The sequence below is a fragment of the Sorex araneus genome, chromosome 3 (assembly GCF_027595985.1).
Source record: "Sorex araneus isolate mSorAra2 chromosome 3, mSorAra2.pri, whole genome shotgun sequence".
Taxonomy (NCBI): Eukaryota; Metazoa; Chordata; class Mammalia; order Eulipotyphla; family Soricidae; genus Sorex; species Sorex araneus.
In genome coordinates, this window is record NC_073304.1 from 99,995,823 (window position 1) to 100,019,969 (window position 24,147).

The following is a 24,147-nucleotide window of genomic DNA, read 5'->3' on the forward strand; positions in this document are numbered from 1 at the left end:
TCATTTGTTCACACTCCCTTATTCACTCATTCTCCTCACTCCCTCATTCACTTCATTCACTCATTCATTCACTTTATCATTTATTCACAAACTGGGTTGCTTACTCATTCACTTATTCACTCATTCATCCTCATCCATTTCTTCACTCATTCACTCTCACCCCCTCAGACTCTCTCTCCCTCTCTCTTTCTCCCTCTCTCTCCTTCACCCTCCCTCCCTCTTTCCCTCTTTCTCTCTCTCCCTCTCTCCCCACTCCCTCTCCCTTCTACCCATCTGTCCATTGGCATAGTTTTAGTCCCGGTGTCAGGTTCAGAGAGCAGAGACCCACCAGCATGGAGACACACGCGTCCTTACACAGCTTCCATGGCCCCGGGACAGCACGGTGGGGAGTGGGTGTCCACCCCATGTTCCCGAGACACTGGTGGGCCTGTGAGGAGGTGGAGGATGCTGAGGGGACAGGGGTGGGCGGAGGCAGCTGTCAGGTCAGGGAGCTCCAAGGGTAGTAGGAAGAAAGTTAGATTGGGGGAGGTTTGGGGCATAGCCTGTGCCGCTCGGGGCATACTTCTGGATCTGTGCTCAGGAGTGACCCTTGACAGAGGTCTTCTATGGGGCAGGGAATCAAACCAATGCAAGGCAGTTGCAGAAGTTGGGTTTTATATAGAAGAACCTTGAGTGTACAGAGGAGACAGACCCACCCCAAAGCCTGCGTGGAGAGGGGAGGGGGAGGCAGGAGAGAAGAGCGGGGAGAGGGGAGAGGAGGGAGGGGAGAGGGGAGAGGAGGGGAGGAGAGGAGTTGGTGGGGAAGGGAGGGGATTGTGAAGTCAGGGAAGGGAGTGGGGAATGCCAGAGCAAATCTGGAACTTTCTACGGTCCCCCGGCAAGGGAGGGCAGGCAGGACCTGAGGGAATGAAGCACGTGAAGGTCTTTTGGGGAAGCGTCTTCATGGGACCCAAGAAGACAGGACGAGAGGAAGCGAGGCGGGGGCGAGGGGCTGGTATGCTGAGGGTCTAGAGGGGCGTGTGGGAGAGTGGGAGTCAGGAAGCTGCTTCTGAGGGGGAGGAGAGAGGACTGTGGGCCTAGGCATATGGAGTGAAGGGGAAAGGTGTGACAGAGGCGTCCTGGCAGGAGGCTGCAGGAGCGTCTGGGAGCACTCCTCCTCCAGGCAGGCCCCCACTCCTTACCCTCAGGTCTTGGGTCTTGGGAGACCGATGTCTTTAGGGAACAGCGATGCTCAACTCAGAAAGAGGAGAGGAGCCATGCAGAGGGGGCAAGGAGAGTGCAGGGTGGGGGAGGCACAGAGCTTGGAAGAAAGTGCTCCTCACTTCACTTCTGTCTCTGTCATGATTCTAACTGGGACTCTGGAGCAAGGCTACTCCGGTTGGAACCACTCTAGGGAGGGGTCCCAGTGCCTGGGGCCACTCCTGGTGGCAGTCGTCCCGACAGGCCTGGCGTCTCAGTGATGATACAGGGAGGTGCCGCTGCTCAGCCCAGTAAGGCCGGGGATCCAGCTGGGGCCCTGGGGTCCCGAGGCTCTCCCCTGGGCTGGGTCCTGGGTCTCCACACTGTGTGTCTCACCGAACACTCCCGAGCTCTCAGGAGCTGCGAAGTGACTGGCCGGCACTGCAGTTCACTTCCAGAGGAGAGGAGGTGCCCACAGAAGCATCGCCAGCGTCTGGGATCTCCAAGCATCCCCATACTAAGCGCTTTAGTGTATTCATTCACTCATTCATTCACTCATTCACTCACTCATTCATTCATTCATTAATTCATTCCCTTCTTCAGTCGAGTTCAGGGCCTGGAGTGGCTGAAGTCTGTCAGGGAAGCTTGGGGCACAGGGACCAGCTTCTTTACAGGTGCGTCACCTCCCTCTGACGCCCTCAGACGGGACTCTTCTTCTCTCTCTCTTATTTCTGGGGCCACCTTGGCAGTGCTCAGGGCTCCTTGCTGGTTCTGTGCTCCTGGGCCATGCCTCGTGCTGCTCGGGGAACTGACCTTGTGACGTGCTTGGTTGGGGGTGAACCCAGGTTGGTTAAGAGCCAGGCCAGTGCCTTCCCTGCCGTCCTGTCTCACCAGCTCTGGGCTGGGTCGAGGCTTGTGAACCTCGTGAGTTCACCATGGTCTGTGAGAAGAAGCCAGAGGGCCTAGAGAAAACCGAGGCAGATGTGTATTGACCCTGGCCAGAGTGATTTTTTTTTTCCTCTTCCACTCTGTAATGAACCAATACTCTGTTCTGTGTTGTTGGAGGACCTGCTCTATAGCACATTTCTCAACTTCCGGTGCCTCAGTCTCCTCCTCTGTAAAATGGGCGTAATTAAGTAGCCACCTCATCGGGTTGTTCTGAGATGGAATGAGATCTGCAGAGGAGGCGCTCACACCAGTGCCTGGTGAAGAGCAAATGGTCCACAGATGTGGAAGTTGGCGTTGGTGTCACTTCGGAGAGCCACCTGTGCTGGCCTGAGGGACCCATGGAGGATGGCTCCTGTCCTGTTCTCAGCCAGGATGTTCCTGAGTTTTCAGACTCTCTGACTTGCTGGGGCACGGACAGTGGAGTCAGCAATGAGGTGGGCCATGGGCGGCCTGGCTGTAGTGTTGTCACACCCATAGTGTGATCTGGGAAAGCTGCTGAACCAGGAGGCTGTGGCACTGGGCCTTGGGATTTAAAAAATAAACTAAAAACAAACAAACAAACAAACCCAGAATCGGAGTCTGGTGGGGTGCAGGTGCTGCTATAGAGAAAGCGGGGGGCAGGCGGGGCGGGGCGTGCAGACTTTCTCCTGTGGCGGTGGGGCCCTGCGACAGGCACCAGCCCCGAGGAGGGACTCTGCGGGCATGCAGGAGTCCTGAGAAGCTGCTTGAGGCGCATGGTCAGGAGCTTCCGCAGGCGATGCCAGACGTGACTCGTCACTGCTCGGGAGGCGCAGGGGTGGCAGGAGGAGAGAGCAGAGCATAGGGGTGGGGCCTGGGGGTCGGCCTGCAGTTGTCTGTGAGTCTGGCTCTGGGGGGGAAGATGCTGAGTTCTGCATGGTTTGTGGGTTGTGGGAGACGCAGGCCCTCTGGGTGGCTGGGGGGATGCAGCGCCGTGCCAGGGGAGCGGCCGAGCGGGCACTGTCTGACGGGGGCGGGGCGGGCCTGGGTCTGCAGCTTACGTGGGACACCGTGTTTGGGAGCTCCTGTCCGCAGCCTGGCCGAGACTTGAGTGGGTGTGGGCTGGGAAGAGCCAGGAGGACACGACTCTTGGAGAACAAGAAATTTGGGGGGGTCAGAGTGATAATGCAGTAGTTAGGGCGTTTGCCTTGCATGTGGCCTACCTGACTTCGATTCCCGGCAACCCATATGGTCCCCTGTGCACCGCTAGGAGTGATTCCTGAATCTGGAGCCAGGAGTAACCCCTGAGCATCGCCAGGTGTGCCCCCACTCTTAAAAAAAAGAGAGAGAATGAAAGAGATTTGAGTGGCATGAAAGGACATGTCCTTCTTCCTGCTTGGCAGAGCTCATTTGTGTCAAACTGGTGTGCAGGTGGGTGTGCAAGAGAATGCATGTGTGAATGTGGGTGTGTGCATCGTGGCAGAATGAACGGTGTGCAAGAACAGGTTCCAGTGAGTGCATGTGCGTGCGTATACATGTGTGTGTGCATGTATGTGTGTGTGTGTGTGTGTTAATGCATGTAGGCACATGGGTCAGCAGAGCAAGTGCGGACAAAAGGCAGCCGAAGGAGGCCCTCCCTGTTTGGAGCCTGCTCCCCCTGTCCCCCATCACATCATCTTTCCCCCCCACAGCCCCCGCCTGCTCCTTGAGACTCTGGGTCATCTCTGCCCTCCGCTCCCTTGGACCATGATCTTCTGATCACACAGGAGCACAGCAGGGTCCAGGCCTCGGTGGAAAGGGCTTTCCTTCTGTTTTGTCATTTGGGGGCGACAGCCAGCAGTGTTCGGGGGTTGCCCTGTGGAGCCAAGGATTGAGCTGAGGGCCCTGTGTGCTGAGCCTGTGCTTTGCCATTTGAGCCGTATTCTTGGGTCTCCACACAAGTGTCTTACTTCATTATTTTTTTGAGGAAGTTGTCCCCTGAGGTGCAGCGGGGTACTGGGATGAGGCCCCAGGGCTCCTCCCACAAAGCACCCCCCCAGCCCTCCAAGCCAGTGCCTGCCCACCTCTTTGGCGCTTCTCCCCGCGCTGTCCTTTTCTTCTGCTCAGGGAACCCTCTCCTCCAGGTTGGCACTTAAGCTGTTCCTCCTGTATGGGTCCATCTGCCTGCCTGGACAGAGTGGCTGGACCGTGAGGGAGGCAGGTGTAGGTGTGAGGACAGGCTGGGCCCGGCTCAGCTCTTGCTGGCTTCCTCTTAGCTTGTGAAACCCGGGGTGTGGGAGGGTCTCCTGGCTTTGGGGAGACAGAGCCTCTGATGTAGGCACATGCCCGCTCTAGCCATGCACTTCTCACTTGCCTGCCAGGGCCTGGCTCTCGCTTCTGAAGATGAAGACCTGGACGGGAGGATTTTGTCAGACATGAAGCTAGGGCTGGCGGGGTGCCAAGAGAGATGGGTGGGTAGCTTGAGGCTTTGGAAGTAATACTGTCCCCTACCTGCTGTGGACCTCCGTTTTCCCTACTATAGGATGGCTGCCACCATGCCCAACTGTCAATAGCTAGTGTATCATTTGATATTGCTTTGTTTAGTACACGAAAGGTATGCAATTTCCCTCACTAAAGAAGTGCCTTTGAAGGGTTGGAGCGATAGCACAGCAGGTAGGGCGTTTGCCTTGTATGTTGCCGACCCAGGTTCGATTCCCAGCATCCCATATGGTCCCCCGAGCACCACCAGGAGTAATTCCTGAGTGCAGAGCCAGGAGTTAGCCCTGTGCGATGCTGGGTGTGACCCAAAAAGCTAATAAAAAAAAAAAGTGTCTTTGATAGCCTGGCATCAGGACCGTAGGTCTCCTCAAGGCCTGTTTGCAGGCCGGAGAGATAGTACAATGGCAAGAAACTTCTCCGGTTTCATCCCTGGCACCCCAACTACCACCAGAGTCCTGGTGGTAGTTGAGCACAGAGCAGGAGTCAGCCCTGAGTGCTGCAGGATGTGGCCCAAAGTCACACTTAAAACAGACTTTGCAACCTTCTCTTCTCTCATATCTGGATCAAGGGCCACCCGGATGTGACAGGGGATCTTCCAAGAGCAATGCAAAGGCACCGGAGACTGCCCTGTCCCTCTGACTGCCCCTCTGGGCTCTCACATTCTAAGAGGCCGATGCTGGGGTCCCACAGACCTCTCTGAATGTCGGGTCCTCTCCTTGCTAAGCTGTACAGTCCAGAGCAGATGCTTCTCTCAGCCTGAGTTGTCACCTGGACAAACACAAGCGACAGCTGCCACCTGAGCGCTGTGTGGGGGTCAGATGCAAGACCGCGTGAAATCACAGTGTGCTGAGGCACAGGGGTTTAATGCAGCAAGGCTTTTCCGACACTCAGGAGACGCCCATGAAAATTAAGGAATTGCTTGAGATACTTCTGATCGCTGGAACTGGGGGTGAGGAGGAGTGAGGAGCTGAGAACGCCCCAGGGGGTTGCCAGTCCCCCTGCTGGACCCGGACGGGCTGGCCAGTGTCTGGGAGCTGTCCATGGTGCTGAACACCATCTTTTTGTCGCATGTGGTGCTTGATCCGTGCAACCATCTGGAGAAGAGTAAGGCGTGGGGCGTGGGAGGGGGGAGGCCAGAAGCGGTTCCCAGAGCCCCACTCCTTTCGCCAGGAGAACCTTCTGTCTCCTTCTCCGAGACCATCAGGAGCCCACGTTTCCATGGGCCTCAGCTGTTGCGTGGGCTGGTTTCTTACCTTGGGAGCCCGTTTGTTTGGTGGTGATGGGTGTGTGTAGGGGGAGTGTGGCGGGAGCTTCCCAGAAAGTCCTCACAAAAACTTGGAGCCACTCCTGGTGGTAGTAAGACAAAGTAGCTCAATGCCAGGGTCCGGCTACATGGCTGAGGGCCACCAGGATCACACCCTGGTGATCCTCAAGGCCAGGGGCCTTGAGAGGTACATCCGGCAGTGCTGGGATCGCACTCAGGTCCTTAAACATGCAGATCCCTGGGCTGTCTCCCGGCCCTGCACAGTCACCTGTCTTTTATCTCACCTGTCCTCAGACTGAGCCAGGAGCATCCTGAGGTGGATGAGTTGGGGAATATTGTGTCCCCCCAGATGCCATAGCTGGCTCTTGTGAGACTATTATAACTCTCCTCACCCCCACCCTGCCTCTGCTTTCCCTGGAGATTTTATCTTCTTCCCTGACCTCCTTCCTATGATGACTTTGTTTACTTGAATTACTTATTTATTAATTTAATATTAGGGCTAGGCACAAGTCAGAGCATCTTACACATAATTCTTCAGCATGGTTCTGCTCATTATATCCTGTTATCCTCTCTTTGGGGATGGAAGGTTGGGCCACACCCAGTGGTGCTCAGGGCTTACTCCTGACTCTATGCTCGGGGATTACTCCTGGTGGGCTCAGGGGGTCCTATGGAGTGCCAAGAATCAAACTCGGATCTGTCACATGCTCAGCAAGTGCCCTACTCACTGTACTGTTTGTCCAGTGCCACTGTGATTCTCCTTGAGCGGATGAGGAAACTGAGGCATGAAAGGATGAAGCTACTAGATGATGTAACCAGAATGTAGGCGTGGGCTAACAGGCTCCGTTCGCTGCTTCATCCCCCTCTGCCCCATGCTGCACTGTCATGTCCCAGCTACTCCCTGGAGCTCAGGATGGGGGTTTGTAGGAGACGTGCTCTGGTCCCCGACCAAAGCCCACATCCGTCGAGCCCCAGAAGTGTCTCTCAGCATCTGGAAACTCGGATGGGAACAATTAGTCAAAATGCAAAGAAATGGGTGTTTTTGCTTCATGCAATTTGGCTTTATGAAGACCACTAAATGCACACATTCTCCTGCTAATTACCATCTCAGACGTGGTCTGTAAGTGAGGGGAGCAGAGCTGGGGAGAGTGTAGAAACCCGCCCGAGTGGCAGGCCTGCCCAAGTCAGCATTCCCCGCGGCCTCGCTCCTGCACTGTTAATTTTAGAAGCTCCTGCAGCCCGGGTATTATTAGCTTTATGTACAGAGGGCCCCAGGGCCCTCTGTGACCTCTGTAGGCCACGATTCTTTTTGTTTTTATTGCGTTTCCCCCCAGAGGTTAGGTGGAAGGGATGCTGGCCGAGAGTCCACACAGTGTTTGCACACTGTGTGTGTAGGGAGACAGAGTGTGGTGCCTGAGGAGTGTCCATGGCTGTCCCTGAGGACATGTGTAGGGTGGGGTGGGACATGGACGAGGCCGTGCCCGAGAGTCACTGTAGAATGGTCTCTGCTCATGCAGTGGGACACAGGTCTTAGCTTGGGCTTTTCAGGGTGGACAGGGGGCTGGGGCCGGGGAAGGGTGGGGGGTTGTGGGTCAGAGAAGTAGCTGACGCTGTCTTGGCACCAGCCCTAGAAAGGCGCCCAGGAGGCTGCAGCCATCATGCAGCAGGCAGCAGGCATGCCTTGCAGGCGGCCATCCCAGGTTCAGTCCCCAGCATCCCAGAGGGTCCTGTGAGCACCACCAGGAGTGAACCTGGAGCACAGAGCCAGGAGCAAGCCCTGAAAATCACCAGGTGTGGCCCCAAAACCAAAACAAAAATTTGAGGACCCTGGCTCCCCACAGCCCCACCAGGCCCATACTGTGTGATACAGGCGACACCTGGGTGGCCTCGAGGGCTTGGCTTTCAGAGCCACTGGCCAGCTCTGCCTGTCCAGACCCTTCTCAGATTTGTGGCAGTGAGTGGGCGCAGCCTTGTGCCCTCCCGTGGAGCGAGCCTTGCTTTGCAACACCATGAGGAGTCGCGTGGAGAAAATACTTTGCTCTGACTTCATTTTCCTCAGGCCCGGGGCTCTCGGGAACAGGATAAAGATCAGGCACGAGGGCCCGGCTATGGCTCAAACCACAAGGCCCCCTGAGCATCACCGGGTGTGGCCTGGGGGCCCCAAGCATGTCCGAGGGATCCCAGTGGTCCCTGGCGCTGAGAGTAGCACCCCCTGCTCTGGCTCTGAACTCACGCCATCCCGGATCACTGCCAGGAGGGCCCCCAGGCCGCTGAGCACCTGTTGGGAGGCTTTCCCCCTCCCCAAGAGAACAGGCAAACAAAAAGCTGGAATTCTGGGGCTGGAGAGATAGTGCAGTCAGGGAGGGCCTTTGCCTTGCACGCAGCTGGTCCAGTTTCTATACCCAGGTCCCATGTGGTCCCCCAAGCTGCACCAGAGGGCCAGGCGTGAGCTCTGAGCACAGCTGCATATGCCTCTCACACAAAAACCAAAACACAAACCCGCCGAGCTTGGGGTTCCCGCGCGGAGCAGGGCGTTAGCCCTAGGAGCCGCCTCCGGTCCCAAACGGAGCTGCCCAGACAGGTGAGGTCATGCTGGTGTGACCCTCGCAGGCTCAGGCCCTCCCCTGGGCCGCGCCCACACCTGTCTCGTCCCCACAGCAGAGCATGAGAGATGGGAGGTGTTTCTCCGGGGAGATGTGGGTGTCTGTGCGTCTGAACCCCAGCTCCAGTTCTGCAGACTTTGACCATCTGGGGTGTGGAGAGCCGCGAGGCCCCTGGGAATGAGTCGCCTCCGGGGGTCTGTGCTTGCTGTGCCTCACCGTGCTGGTGCTCAAGGCCCCCAGAACCTGTTTCCCTGCCTTCCCAGCCCTGCATGCAGACTTTGGGGGAACAAGTTAGCCAGGTGTTTTTGGAGCAGGATGGGCTAACAGGCGCAGAGTTGGGGTGTCACCTGTGTCTCCCGGTGTGGCCCTGACAGGTGGCAGCTGGGGAGCCAGGGCCCTCTGTCTGCCGTGTGTGGCCTGCTTCCTGCTCTCTGGGGCCACAGGCTGGCACGGCTCAGGCCTCTGCTGGTCCACGGGAGGACAGGGCAGGCCTTGACGAGCTTCTCTCTGCGTGGCCAGCACTGGTGGTTTTGCTGCTGGTCTCTCCGAAGACTTGGGGAGGGTCTGGGTCTGGGCTGGGGCAGCTCAGGGAGGGCAGGGGTGAGTGGGCAGGACAAGCTTCTTTCTCTGTGCTTGCCTGCCCCGCCATTCTGCCCTTCTGGCCTCCAGGGCACCAGACCTGTCTCCAGCAGTATCCAGAACCTCTCCTGCTTCTCTCTCCACACTTTGCTCAGGGTCTCACTCCGCAGTGCTCAGGGGCTACTCTTGGATCAGTGCTCAGGAGGCAAGGGGGGACTAGGTGGTGCCAGGGATTGAACCCAGGGCCCTGCAGGCCATGCTTGCACTCAGGCCCTTGGGAACCTTTCCCGGTACCTCCTCTTGACGTCCACCCTCCCTCCTGGCTGGCCTCATTTCCTGTGTCCTCTGGCGGCTGACCCCTGTGTCTCTGGGCAGGTTTTACTGGGACCTGACGATGCTGCTGCTGATGGTGGGAAACCTGATCATCATCCCCGTGGGCATCACCTTCTTCAAGGATGAGAACACCACGCCCTGGATCGTCTTCAACGTGGTGTCCGACACCTTCTTCCTCATCGACCTGGTCCTCAACTTCCGCACAGGGATCGTGGTGGAGGACAACACCGAGATCATCCTGGACCCGCAGCGGATCAAGATGAAGTACCTCAAGAGCTGGTTCGTGGTGGATTTCATCTCCTCCATCCCCGTGGACTACATCTTCCTCATCGTGGAGACACGCATCGACTCCGAGGTCTACAAGACGGCCCGGGCCCTGCGCATCGTCCGCTTCACTAAGATCCTGAGCCTGCTGCGTCTCCTGCGCCTCTCCCGCCTCATCCGCTACATCCACCAGTGGGAGGAGGTGAGTGGCCGCCCTTGGCCCCTGGGGGACGCGGTCTCTCCCTGGCCGGCACTGCAGACGCTGAGTTGAAGAGCGCCCTTGCTTTGGGGGACAGTTTTGTATTTCTTTTTAAATCGTCATTTTTTTCAAAAGGGTATTTTAATTTTGGTTTGGGAGCCACCACCAGCAGTGCTTAGGGCAGACTCCTGGATCTGTGCTCAGAGATCATGCCTGGTAGTGCTTGGGGATCAAACTGGGGTTGGCTATGGGCAAGGCAAGTGCCTTCCCCTTGTACTATTTCTCCAGCCCCCGTGGACCTGGGTTGGAAAGTCAAGTCGAGGCACCCGCATTGGAGAGGCTGCAAACATATAATCCCGTCTTTACAGATGGGGACGTGATGGGTGGGAGGGGCTGGTGGCTGGCAGGAGGGAGCTCAGTCCTGGCTGCTCACTGTCGGGTTGAAATGGGCTCAGCGCAAAGCCTCCAGACGTCATACCTGGGCTGGATTCCTGTGCAGATTGACCTTCGATTGTCTTCTTGCGGAGGGATCTTGAGGCCTCGTTTGTATGAAAGTGACTTTCTTTTCTTTTTTGTTTTTTTCTTTTTGGGTCACACCCAGCAATGCACCGGGGTGACTCCTGGCTCTGCACTCAGGAATTACTTCTGGTGGTGCTCGAGGGACCATCTGGGATGCTGGGAATAGAACCCAGGTCGGCCGCGTGCAAGGCAAACACCCTACCTGCCGTGCTTTCACTCCAGCCCTGTGACTTTATTTTCTTGCATTCATGAGATATCTTTTACCTCTGAGCCACATCCCTGGTCCAGAAGAGATTTGAGGCTATGGGGTGGGTCATTTTCAGGAAAATCAGGTGAGGGATTGTGGGAGGACAGAGAAAAGGAGGCTGAGCATGAGTGGGACAGTCCCCCAGGCCTAGAGGGTGACTCAGGGGACAGTGTATCCTGCATGTTGGATTTGCCTTAGTCAGAGCCCTTCTGTCCTGTCGGCCCTGGGTTCTTCACTCCAGCCGTGGGGCTGGCAGGCACCTGAGTGCCCGGCGCAGGCCCCTGGGCCAGAGCTGAGTGGCCGAGCCCTCTCGGGTGTGCTCCGGGGTGCAGGACACTGTGCAGATCCTGCCAGGCTCACTGGGTTCTCTCTGGGCAGAGCAGTGGCTCCAGGACGGACATGGACAGCTGGAGGGGAGGACTGGGGAGGGCCAGGAGGGGTGGGGAGGGGGGAGCACTAGGGTGGGTCAGGGCAGGGGGCAGGGGAGGGCTGGAGAATAGCGCACCAGCTTGCTGCCAGGTGGAAGTTTCCTCCTGGTGCCCCAAGCATCCCTCCAGCAAGGAGACAGGACCAGCCCTTGAGTACCCCTGGGTGTGGCCCCTAACACACAGTCAGCCCTAAGGGATCTGCCGGGGCCCGCACTCTGAGTGCACAGCTCCTCTTGGGTGAGTCTGGGGAGGTGGGGCAAGCCTGGTGGGGGTTGGGGCTGGCGGCGGGGAGGTGTGGTCTGTGAGGGCTCTCTCAGGCGCCCAGACGGGCTGCTGGTTGTCGGGGGATCACTGAGCACAGAGCCAGGAGCAAGCCCTGAGCACCAGGTGTGGCTCACAGCTAAGCTAAAAACAAAATCCCGGCTCCCCGCTGCCTGGCCCCGTGACCTTGGTGCCGCCTGGTCTGCCTGATCCTCGGTCTTTTCATCTGCAAAATGGGGGGACGTGGTGCCTCCTTCCATGAGTCACTGGGAGAATGACATGAGAGGCACTGGTGACCCCCGTAGTGTGAAGCCTGGCATAAAGGACTGGAGAACTTCTCTGCTCCCCGATTGTCTCAGCGACCCCCAAGCTCCTCCTGCAATGGTGTTACTGCTGGGCTCAAACGCTTTTCACCCACACTTAGAGACTTTCTCATCCCTGTTGTCGGGGAGGAAACTAAGGCTTGGAAGCCTTAGCTCCATCCCCCACCCGCCATGGAAGGGTGCCCTTTGACCCCGGTCTCTTGGCTCCTGCCCTTCTCACACAGCTCCAAGGACAGCAATCAGTCCTTGTTGTATTCCTGGGCTGGAGGTCACGCCCTCCTCCACCACCACCAAGGAGGGAGTGACCGGTCTGTGATAATGTGGCTCTGAGACCCTGTGGTCACACGGGAGAGATGTGGCTTGAGTGGGCCAGTGTGGTGGGCGCAGGGCCGCTCTACAGGACCTGTTGGGGCGGTGCTGGCAGGCTCCTGGTGTGGTGTTTGGTCCCCAGGGACACGAAGGACCGGGTTTGCGCCCATAGTCCCCTTGCAGCTGGTCTGTCATTGGCAGCAGCTCGGGCGGGTCAGCATGTCCAGCTGCCCAGCCCCTGCTCTGGGGGCAGGGGATGGCCGAGCATAGCTGGTCAGGTAGGGCCCCCCAGAGTGGTCTCTCCCCATGCAGGGTGGGAACAGCTGCTGCCGTGGGCCAGGAGGGAGATCCCGAGGGCCCCCTCTCTCTGGCAGAGCAGCTGGGGAGGAAATTGCCTCGAGCCATTTCTGCCCGGCAGCTCCCAGCCAGGCGGTTCACTGGGCCCCTGGGATTGGAGTGAGGGTTCCCAGCTGGCCCTAGGAACCTCCTCTCCACATCATAAAAGCCTGCCCCAGCCCCAGGCTTCTCCTAGCTGCATCTTTGCTGCCCCTGTGAGACCCCAGCCTGGCTGTATTGCTGGAGGGGGAACATTTAGCCAAGAAAACCTGCCCCCGGCCCCCCCTCGTGCCACGTTCCACGCTCAACGAGACTCTTCTTCTTCAGCCTCCATTTCCCCGACTCTCGAGCCTCTGCACCCCCTCTCAGAGCCCCATCCCTACCTGCCTGGGTGAAAGGTGGGGAGGACGTTGCCCGGTGCTGGCTGTCCACCTTGCAAGGGGCAGGAACGCTGGCCCAAGGCTCCCCATCACTGAGCCCCCAGACGTCAGCCACAGTTCTGCAGTTGGGGTCTTGGGGGTCTCAGCAGTGAGGGTAAGGAGCCCCCTGCCCCCACCTCGCATCCCTGGGGATCTAGGTCAGCTTGCTCCCAGCCCAGCCTCCCTCCGTGGAGGTGCGAGCTTGTTAGAGGCATGGAGACTATTGTTAGAAACGATGGTTCCCCCTTCCGACGTTCTGGCTGCACCCGTCTCCCGTCCCGGGGCCAGAAAAGCTGGGGGGAGAGGCCGGGACCTGGGCCTCGCTCTGCCGTCCCCTCAGAACGGGGCCTCCGCACAGTGGGGGAGCCACTTGCCTGGCCTGAGGCCAGCCTCTCTTCATTTCTGGCGCCACACAGGGTTCCCCAGCACTGCCGAGGGTGATCCCTAGCGCAGAGCCTGGAACTGCCCCCAGCTAAGGGCCTGACCCAGCCCCTCCCTCCCTGCCTCCCCCGTCGCAGAACCCAGATCAGAGTTTGCCATCTCCAGGGACTGGGACAACATGGGAGTGGTCCCACGGACACGGCCTGGCGCTCCGGATGGTGCCTGACCCTCTGTTGCCAGTGTCCCCTGTTCTGCTCCCTCAGCCTCTGCTGGCTGAGTCGCCTGCATGCGTCTGAGTGATGGGGAGAGCTTTGTTCTCCCTCCCCGGGGAAGAAGTACCCACCCCCACCCCCGCCGGCTGTGGGAGAGGGCCTGGGCAGAAGCCCCCGTGACTGGTGTTTCCCCAGGACTGGGCCATTGATTCTTTCTTCTGGTGCCTGGGGGAGGGCGGCAGGGCAGGGCAGGTGAGAGCTGGCGCTTGTGGCCAGCAGGCAGGTGGTCTGAGAGGGGCAGGAGGGAAGTGCTCCTGGAGCTCAGAGGCCAGGGGGCCCCGGGGCCAGACCCACAGCTCCCCCCCACACCAGAACCGGCTTCCTCCAAGGGGCTTTTAATGAGGTATCAAGGGCCAGACAAATATTTGCACAGTGCAGCTGACTTGCCAAGTGGCCTAGCCCAGCCCACACTGGGGATGCACCGTGTTTGGTGCCTTCTCCCAGCAACGTCCAGCCTCCTCTCGGTAACCATGGCCCCGGCCAGGCTGTGGGGCACAGGGAGTGTCCGCGCCATCTGGGGTGCCAGGATGGACTGGGGGTGCGCCCTCCCCCGCTGGCTTTCCCTGTGGGTGCCTGAGCACAGTGCACCCCCCACCCCGCACCCCCTCCTCACCGGGGCTCCTGCCGCTGCTCCTCCCTCAAGGGTCGGCCCAGGGCACAGGCTTTCCTGAACGCACCAGGCGCCCCCAGACACACACAGCCTTCCCGGCCTTGACCCTCCACCAGGCCGCTCCGTGTGCTCTCGGGGAGTCTGGGCTGAGATGGCAGCAGAGACAAAATTAGGCAGCAGCCTGCTTCGGGAAGCGAATGAGGTGCCACAAAAGGGCGACTGAGGGGACAGGAGAGAGGACAGCGCAGAGCCGTCTGTGAGTGAGCCGTGCCGTGCCCGCCACCGCTCAGTCCCGAAGGCAGGAGCCACTGGAGCCTTTCAGGGAAAGGGCCTTGGGGCTGGGGGGGGGGGGGTGAGACTGCAAAGCCAGGACGGGGGGTTGGGGTGGCCGGGCCAGACTCCCCGGACACAAGGAAGGCCAGCAGGACGTGAGAGGGCAGGAGGGGGGCCAAGCACCTCCCTGGCACGTGCCGGAGGCCCATCCCCCAGGAACCACAAGGCAGCCCCTGCTCCGTACTGGAGGGCTTTATAAAAATAAAGCAAACCTACCCCGCTGAGCTCGCGGGGCTGTGACAGCGAGAGTTTTCGCACGAGGGGTGATATGGGCTTTAGGGATGTAGATATTTTGTTTGTTTTTAGTTTTAATGTTTTCATAGTCACTCTGCTGTACAGTTTCACAGCACTGTCAACCGCAGGGTTTCATGCATACAACATTCCAACACACCCCCCCCCGCCACCCCCCATCAGTGTCACTTCCCTCCAGCATTGTCCCCGGATCCCCCCTCCACCCCCACTCACACCCCCACCCCCGCAAGTCTCACACTTCTGCTGAGTTCCGCTCTGCGGAGCCGTTCGTACATTTTGTCGCTTCGGGTCACTTGGGACTCTCGTGCTACGTTTCTTTATATCCCGCAGATGAGAGAGACCATTCTGAGTCGTCTTTCTGGCCAACTTCTCTCCGCATAGTACTGGGTTTGTGGGGGGCCACGCGCAGCTGTGCCCAGGGTTTGTGGGGGCCCACCCGTAGCTGTGCTCAGGGCCTGCTCCCAGCCCGGAGCTCGGGGTGGTGCTGGGGGGCCCAGGCAGTGCTGTGGCTCAGCCCTTGCAATCATCCTTCGGGCGTGTGACTTGTATGTTATCTGTCAAAGATCTCTGTGCACTCACCGGGTCGGGAATGGGTGGGGGTGGGGTGTCTGCAGGCGTGTCTGGTCAGGGGAGCGCTGGGCTTGTCACCGTGTGTGCGGCTTAGCGGTTGACTCACAATTCTAAGTGTCTGGGCCTGGCCTGTGAAGCTGCATCTGTTAGTCCTTCTGGCCTGGCCTCCAGGGGGACCTTTTCCCAGGTGGCGTGCTTGGCTGATGCCTGGGGGGAGGGTGTGCCCCCTGCACCCTGGCGGTCTGTGTGTGTGTTTGCTGTGTAGCTGTGGGAATGACCCAGCGCGCGTTCCCAGGCCTCAGCCAGCCACCACGTGTTCTAGGGCCGGGAGCCGGGCTGCTGCACCCACGTGTCCATGTGCTGCGAGGGGCACCCCAAGGTCCCTTATGTCTGTGAACCGCCACCTTTTGGGGGTGTAGGAGATCCCCCCACACCCCGGAGCTGGCCTTCTCCTGCCCGTGTGCTCCCAGAGATGGAAAGCCCTGAGAGAAACCCCCTTTCTCTTCCCTGCTCAGGTCATACAGGGGCTCCCGTTGTGACCTCACCCCGGCCCCCGCCTCCATGGGCTCTCACTGGGGGCTGTACTCAGGGCCCTGGCAGCTGGTGGTGCAGGACGTGGCAGCAGGGTGAGGGCCGCTGAGGGCGGGCGGGCAGGAGGGGACATTTCTAAGGCGCCTCTGTGCCTGGAGTCGGGGCAGGTGGCCGGCTCTGTAAGTGTGTGAAGCCATGGCAAGGAGGTGTTGACCTACGTGTCGTGGTGGGATCTCCCTCAGGACCTGACCATGCTGCTGTCAGAGGAGCTGGGGGAGTTCCCCCCCCCCCCAGACCTCGACCTTGGGGAATGACCAGCAGTGGAGGGGTGGACAGAGACTGCATCTCACCTGACCCCCTCCTGGCTGACCCGCCCCCTTGTGCTTCACCCCTGGATGTGGGATCTCAGCCTCGAGCTGGCGCACTGACTGCGCAGGCTGGGCCTCCTTCCGGGGCTGCCGCTCTCACCCGCACCTGCCTCATCGCCGGGTGAGGGTGTCCTCGAATCAGACGCCGTGGCCCTTCTTGGCCCTGGGTCCGGCTCACTGAGTGATGATGGCCACAGGGTGGCTACACTCTCCCTGCACCAGTCCACCTGCAGAATAGAGCCAGAGGAAGCTGCTTCCCTCTCAGAGCCAGTCCAGCCGGCAGTGGGCATCCACCTTTCACCAGCTCCTTGAAAATGCTGCCACGTTTGGAGCTTTGGTGAAAAGGGAGGCGCCAGAGGTGGTGGTGGCTGGGATCTAGCTCAGGGAGGACTCCTGGCCCTGGGTTCGGAGCTCACACAGGGTGTGGTGACACTGTGCCAGGCTGCATGCAAGGCAAGTGCCCCAGCCCCGGTACTGTCTCCCGGGGAGAGCCATGGACACGGCCTCGGCAATGGGTTCGGGAGTTCACAGGAGATGCCGTGGCGGGAAAGACGTGTCACGTGGCCTGGTGGGAGACGGGCCACGTGTTCTGGTGGGAGCTGGGCCATGTCGCCTGGTGGGAGACGGGCCACGTGTTCTGGTGGGAGCTGGGCCATGTGGCCTGGTGGGAGACGGGCCACGCGGTGTGGTGGGAGATGGGCCACGCGGTGTGGTGGGGGATGTGTTGCGTGGTCTGGCATTTTTGTCACTCAGTTTTGGGCGATTGGAGCCTGAGCTCACCTGTCAGGGATTTTCCCAAAGCCGCAGCCTTTCAGGTATGGTAACACCCAGGGTCAGGCGCCGAGGGAAGGCCGCTGGGGGTTGGGGACTAACAGTGAATATCTTTGGGTTTTCAAAACCTCGCCCATGTTCAAGAGGGGGATGCTGAGGAGGGGACTGCTCTGCCACCAGCCCAGAGACCAGACACAGGGTGTGGAAAGATCCAGGGTCTGCTTCTGGGGTCTCAGAAACCCTCAGAAGGGCCTCAACTGGGTCTTGGGGGCCGTTGGTGTATTTGGGCCTCTCCCCACGTTGTCTCTTCCTGGGAAAGAGGGAAGGACCAGTGGTAGGTTGGGCCAGGGCCCTCCAGAGACCTCCATGGAGACTGCACCGCCCCCTTCTGTGCATCTCTCCCACCTTACTGGCCGGGGATCCCTGCAGGCAGCCGGAGGCTGGGGAGGGGCCTGCTGGGCCTTCGCGGAGCTGCACTATAGCAAACAGATTTCCCACCGACACACAGGAGCGAGTCATAAAGATGAATTTTTAATAACAGCTTATCAATGAATCATGGTTTGCAATTTATCGGGCGAGTCTCTGCCCAGCGTCAAGCACTTCATCGCTCTGACAGCTCACTCAGGTACCAGCTTCCATCACCACCCTCCGATGAGGAAACGAGCAGAGACGTGCAGGGACTTTCTCAAGGCCACACAAGCTGGGATTCTGGGAGAGCCTGCCTGGGATCGAGGCTGCAGCGAGCCTGGTTCCACCCGGCCTCAGGCAGAACCCACTGGCCCCTAGTAACAGATTTAGGAAAACCCTGATGGACCCCTTGCCAGGTGCTCCCAGGAGCCTCACAGTGGCGGCTCTGGTCTCCTTGAGGCACTTCTGCCTGCTGGGGGGCTGCCTGGGTCTCCGGGGCGGCTCACCTTTGTCTGTTGGAGCCCCGCCCCCACCCCCCACAGCGTGCACTGATGGGGAGGCTCCCTACAGCCCCCTCCCCCCTCCCTCCGGGCTGTGGCCAGACCCTGCCTGAGCCAGATGACTGCCAGGCCTGTGCGGAGTTGCCAAGCCACACGCAGCACCGGGGTAGGGGCGGCTGGCATCCACGCGTGTCCTCCCTGGGCCAACGCCTCCCGTGTGCCCGCAGATCTTCCACATGACCTACGACCTGGCGAGCGCCGTGGTGCGCATCGTGAACCTCATCGGCATGATGCTGCTGCTGTGCCACTGGGACGGCTGCCTGCAGTTCCTGGTGCCCATGCTGCAGGACTTCCCCGACGACTGCTGGGTGGCCATCAACGGCATGGTGGTGAGGCTGGCGCCCGCGCCCCCCGGGCCCTCCCCTGGCAGATAGACCCCAGTGGGCCTGGTGTAATAGTGCATCGGGTAGGACACTTGCTTTGCCCTTGGTTGACCCAGGTTCGATTCCCGGCATCCTATGTGGGCCCCCTGAGCACCAGCAGGAGTAACTCCTGACTGCAGAGTCACAAGTAAGCCCTGAAGTCCTGAGCGTTGCTGGGTGTGCCCAAAACCAAAAGAGAAAAAGACAAAAAGCCAAGCACAAGAGCTGGGAGGCCTCCAGGATGCTCTGCCGGCCGCCCCCCACTCCCCATGCTGCATACGCCCCTACCCCACCTCTGGCGCCTCAGAGGGTAAGGTGTGGCCTGATCCCCTCCAGCCTGGGGGTGAGTGACAGAAGCTGGGCTTGGAGGGGACACAGGGCAGAGGCCCCCACCCTATGGACAGGGCAGGCTCAGACAGGGGGCACCCAGATCTGTGAGTCCTTCCTCAGGCTCAGAGTCCGGACCTCCCTGGCAGGCAGTTGGGTTTGGTGTGAAGGCTAATCCCCAGGGCCCCAGGGGAGGGAAAACCAGCTTTGAGAGAGACCCCGAGGCATCTTTCGCATCAAACAGGCCTTTCCGGAGCAGCCTTTGATGGGCTAAGTGTAAATGAAGTGGCCATGTGGATTGGATTGCCCTGTCCCCAGAGGCCCAGTGGCCAGGCTGGAAGCTCTGCCTGCGGACAGCTGGGGGCGCCCAGCCTTCACCCCGGGCCCCCTCAGCAGACCTCCCACTCAGTCCTGCACTGAGCTCGCTGCTGCCTCTGCCAGCCAGTCCCTGCTGCTTATCCATGAGCTTGGCCTCGTGGCCGAGCTCCTGGGGACCTGGTCGGCCTCGGGGCTCCGGGATTCTGTGCATCCCCGGCTGGGGTGGGTTTCTGCTTGGTCCTGAGCAGGAGGTGCAGGGGGTGGGGTCAATGCTGGGGTTCGTCGGGCGACCCCTCATCCGGAAGGTCTCTCTGTGTCAGGGTTCCACACCCCCCCCACCCCGTCTCCCCATAGAATCTTCCTGGAGACACCAGCTTCAGAGACAAAAATAGCCAGGAGCCGTGCTCCCTCCCGCTGCTGCCTCTGGGCTTGTGCGCCAGCCTGTCCACCTTTGGGGGGCCGTGCGCTACACAGATGTGGGCAGGGATAATGGGGTGGGGGAGCTCTTGACTCCCCCTGCCCAGAATGGGGCCCGCAAAGCCCGCCAGGCCCTGTCCCCTGGAGGATTTGATTTTCTCATCAGGGTCCGTGGCAGGAAGGGGTCCCATGGCCACGATTTGGGGGGGGTCTGGGGGTGGGGGAATAAATGGAGCTGTTCAAGAGGTGAGGCCTGGCCTGGTGCGGGGGGCAGGGGGCTTCACCAGCCTTTGCTGGAGCTTCAGGGCTGAAGGAGAAAAGCCTGAGTGGGCCTCTGGCGGCTTCCTGGCCATACAGGGCCTTTGGCCAGCAGCAAGGGGGGGCGCCCTGAGCCCAGCCACTGGGAGGTGGGGGGTAGGACACCGGTGCGTTCCCCATTGAGCAGGCTCTGCCCGTCCCTGGGCCGGAGCCCACCAGCCCCCCATCCCACGCCTGTCTGTTTGCAGAACCACTCGTGGGGGAAGCAGTACTCGTACGCGCTCTTCAAGGCCATGAGCCACATGCTGTGCATCGGCTACGGGCGCCAGGCGCCCGTGGGCATGTCGGACGTGTGGCTCACCATGCTCAGCATGATCGTGGGCGCCACCTGCTACGCCATGTTCATCGGCCACGCCACCGCACTCATCCAGTCCCTGGACTCCTCCCGGCGCCAGTACCAGGAGAAGGTAGGCGGCGCCCGGGCACGGGCTCGCTCGGGAGGGCATGTGCCCGCGGGTGTGTCCTGGCCACACTCTCCCATGCCCAGCTTCTGACCGGGCCCCCCGGGGGAGGTGGAGGAAGGAGACCTCCTAGGGATGAAAGACTCCAGCCCCTGCAAGTCCTCTCGTCCGTCCCCACCTCTCCTGCTGGTGCCGCTGAGGGTCTGTCTCGCCCCTGGACTCGGGGTTCCCCAGCCCCCCTACTCCACAGCCTTCCCAGCAGTGCGCTCCTGCTCCATCTCGCCCTTCTCACACACTGTGTCCCGGGGCCCGAGCCAGATCCCCGCCATGTGGCCCTGGTGACCCCAGGACGGTCCTTAGTCCTTAGTCCCTCCACCATCTTCGTGCTTTGCTGGCTCTCATGTCTGTTTCCTGCACACTTTTTCAGAAGAAACCTGCCAGCCCCCCCACCCCCACCCCAGTCCCATCACCCCTCTCCTCAGGCCCCGCTTGCCAGCCTCTCTGCAGCCTCGCAGTGACCTCTGCTTTCTCGGCTTCGCCCGCTCCCTGACCCATCCTTCTTGCTCTCTTGCCTGGTCTGGACCTGCCTCTGCCCCGTCTCTCCTGCTTTCCTGATGGTTACTGTTTCGCGGCTGCCCACGGCCCAGCAGGCACGGTCAACCCTACCTTCACCCCTCCTGGTACTCTGTGATGCCTCCTTGAAAATCCCATCCATCACACGGCAGAGAAGAGGCCCCCTTGCTCTCGGCTCCAGAGCGCCACCCCCTGTCTGGTTAGGAGCACGACACCCCGCCAGATCCCTAGACCGTTATCAGCGTCCCTTGAGCATAAGTGCACGCTCGCCCCTGCTCACCTCTGCCAGGCCTCTGCCTGCGTCCTGTGCCAGCTCCTCCATGAGCGAGCCGGGAGCACGGGCATGTGGCCGGCAAGCACAGCAGCTCTGCTGTGAGGGGGAGGCACTGGGGCGTCTCATCTTGGCGTGTGCGAGGAAGAAATCGTGGTTATAGATGAGTCAGACCCCACCCCTCCTCTGCTCTGGACTCATTGCTTCTGGAAGCAGTCAGTCCTCACTGTTGTTTTTGGTTTGGGGGTGGGGGTGTTCCAGCCATGTCCAGAAGCACTGGGTGACGACTTCTGGTGGTGCTTGGGTGGCCTTGCAGTGCGGGGGATCAGCCCGGGGTAGCGTGTGCAAGGCAAGTGCTTTGCCCCCTTGTTCTCTGGCTCCCACCTGGCCTCTGCCCTTCTCGTGCCACAGCCTGCCCCCTCAGGCCTTGCTCCTGCTCCCTCCTGCATCTGGACCTTAGGCTGGAGAGCCCCTTTATCTGGACCCCTGGGCTTTTCTTCATTCTCGGCCTAAACTGTACCTCCATGTGGAGCCTCCTGTGGCCAGATAGCCCCCCACCCCGCCAGGTGGCCCCTTCACCACACTCTGCGTGCCTGTCCTTGAGGCCAGGCCAGGTCAGCCCTCCCCACTGCGTTCCTGCATCTTGGCCACAAGAGGCCTTGTCCGCGTGGCTGAGTCACCTGCGCCTGGGCCGGATGGTGGGCGGGTGCAAGCCCTGGGCAAGGAGAGCTCGGGACAGGCGGGGCAGGCTGGAGGGACAGAGGAGGTGCGGTCTGTGGGATGCTGTGAAGCAGGTATTGTGAGGGGCACAGGCGAAGGTGTCACTATGGGGATAAGCCAGCCTGCTGAGGACAGAGGCTGCATCCAGGGGGCTGAGGGGAACTGAGCCAGGGCAGAGGGAGGGCTGACACTGAGTATTCTCAGGCCCCCGAGGGCAGGAGCGTGGCGCCAGGGCAGCTGTGCCTCTGAAGCCAGGAGCGGGGTCTGTGTGTGACAGGAGCAGGGCTAAGTGTGTGCATGTGTGTGCCTGTGTGTGTGCATGTGTATGACAGGATCAGGGCTCTGAGTATGTGTGTGTGTATGTGTGGGTGTATGTGTGACAGGATCAGGGTTCTCTGTGTGTGTGACAGGATCAGGGCTCTGTGTGTATGTATGTGTGTATATGCGCGTGTGACAGGATTACGGCTCTGAGTGTGTGCGTGTGTGTCTGTGTGTATGTGTAAGTGACAGGATCAGGGCTCTGAGTGTGTGTGTGTATGTGTGTGTGTGATAGGATCAGGGCTCTGAGTGTGTGTTTGTGTGCGCGTGCACGTGTGTGAAAGGATCAGGGCTCTGAGTGTGTGTGTGTCTATGTGTGTATGTGTGTGTGTGACAGGATCAGGGTTCTCTGTGTGTGTGACAGGATCAGGGCTCTGTGTGTATGTATGTGTGTGATAGGATCATGGCTCTGAGTGTGTGCGTGTGTGTCTGTGTGTGTGTGTGTGTGTGACAGGATCAGGGCTCTGAGTGTGTGTGTGTGCGCGCACACGTGTGTGACAGGATCAGGGCTCTGAGTGTGTGTGTGTGTCTGTGTGGTACAGGTCAGGGTTCAGTGTTACAGGATCAGACCCTGTAACAGACGCAGGCCTCCAAGTGTGCCAGGTTAGGGTTCCCTGTAGATACAGCGTAGGATCTGGGACCCAGACCAGGGGTTAGTGTAGGACTGTATCTGGCTTCACTCCAGGGCTTAGTTGGGGTGCTGTGTTCCCACTGGTGCTGTCTGTAGTTAGCCCTTACCTAATAGCTCGGCAGCTCCTCCGGAGTCACTGCAGCCTTCTCTGACACGTGTGCACTTCCCTTCTCCCCCACTGCTGCCTCCCGGCCATCCCAGCGGCTTCTTCCAGGCACCAGACCCTGCTTCCCCAGCCTGCCTCACTGGGTCCCGGAGACCAGCCAGTCCATCACTGTCCCCTGGGTGGGCCCGTGTGACCACGGGCAGACCGTTGGCATCTTCTCCTGTCCTTAGCGTCCTCGTGTATGCAGACATGTTTGTTTCTGGTTGGTCCTGGGTTCCGGCATGCTGGACAGTCCCTCACTGTCCAGTCGCAACCTCCTGCCCTCTGCCCTGCTTATGAGCATTCCCACTCTCCACCCCAGCCCGGGGACAGCTGGCTCTGGGAGCAAGAAACTTTATTTGGTTGACCCCTGGGCACTGGGGTTCGCACATCTTGTGTCCCCCAGCATGTGTTGCAGGGCCCCTCCAGCCCCGAACCGGCGCCTGCCCCAGGCGGGGGCTGTTGTGAGTCTGTGCCTTGTGCTCTGCCACACCCGGGGCTGCTTTCCGTTGTGGGGAGCATGATGATGACAAACACTGATAGAGCGTCCCTCACACCCTCCCCCCAACTGCAGCATCTCCGGTACCCCCGCCGCGTGGGCAGGGGGAGGCGCTGGCTGGACTGGAGGTGACGCCCTGTCCCTTCTCCCCTGGCCTCAGTACAAGCAGGTGGAGCAGTACATGTCATTCCACAAGCTGCCGCCCGACACGAGGCAGCGCATCCATGACTACTACGAGCACCGCTACCAGGGCAAGATGTTCGATGAGGAGAGCATCCTGGGGGAGCTGAGTGAGCCGCTGAGGGAGGTAGGCGGGGCCTGGCGGGGGGCGGGGGGGTTGCGGGGAACCTGCCCCGGGGCCCTCACACCTTCTCCTGCCCCCAACCCCGTTCCAGGAGATCATCAACTTCAACTGCCGCAAGCTGGTGGCCTCCATGCCTCTCTTCGCCAACGCCGACCCCAACTTCGTGACATCCATGCTGACCAAGCTGCGCTTCGAGGTCTTCCAGCCCGGGGACTACATCATCCGCGAGGGCACCATCGGCAAGAAGATGTACTTCATCCAGCACGGCGTGGTCAGCGTGCTCACCAAGGGCAACAAGGAGACCAAGCTGGCCGATGGCTCCTACTTCGGCGGTGAGTGAGCAGGAGCCGGGTGGAGAGGGAGCTGCAGAGACCCCTAAGATGCCAGGCTCCGTGGTCCTGGATGGAGGTGGGGCTGATGTCCCCAAAGCCAGGCCCCCCACCCCCGGTTTGGTTTTGGGGGGATGGTGACCAGCACAGCCTGAGGCGGGGGAGGAGGTCCGGCGAACCTGTCCGGTGGAGGAGGCGCAGACGGGCGACCCCTCCCCGCCATGCCCTGACTCCCTCTGTCTGCCTCCCCCCCCCCCCCCCGCCCCCAGAGATCTGCCTGCTGACTCGCGGCCGGCGCACGGCCAGCGTGAGGGCGGACACCTACTGCCGCCTGTACTCGCTGAGCGTGGACAACTTCAACGAGGTGCTGGAGGAGTACCCCATGATGCGGCGCGCCTTCGAGACGGTGGCGCTGGACCGCCTGGACCGCATCGGTGAGCGGGCCGTGCGTGGGGCCGCGTTGGGGCGCGTGGGGGCGCGCGGGGCGGGGGCCGCGGCCGTCGGGCGCCCGGGC

At 60.5% G+C, this 24,147-nt stretch overlaps 1 protein-coding gene across 1 annotated transcript in view; it reads left to right on the forward strand.

Moving 5' to 3' along the window:
- Positions 1-24,147, forward strand: part of HCN4 (hyperpolarization activated cyclic nucleotide gated potassium channel 4) — a 49,817-nt gene that overhangs the window by 16,522 nt on the left and 9,148 nt on the right. Inside the window, exons 2-7 of the mRNA XM_055131662.1 lie at positions 9,382-9,805; positions 17,868-18,029; positions 19,631-19,849; positions 23,161-23,307; positions 23,396-23,636; positions 23,903-24,067. Of these exons, the coding sequence (XP_054987637.1) occupies positions 9,382-9,805; positions 17,868-18,029; positions 19,631-19,849; positions 23,161-23,307; positions 23,396-23,636; positions 23,903-24,067 (1,358 nt within the window). The remainder of the gene's footprint in view (positions 1-9,381; positions 9,806-17,867; positions 18,030-19,630; positions 19,850-23,160; positions 23,308-23,395; positions 23,637-23,902; positions 24,068-24,147) is intronic.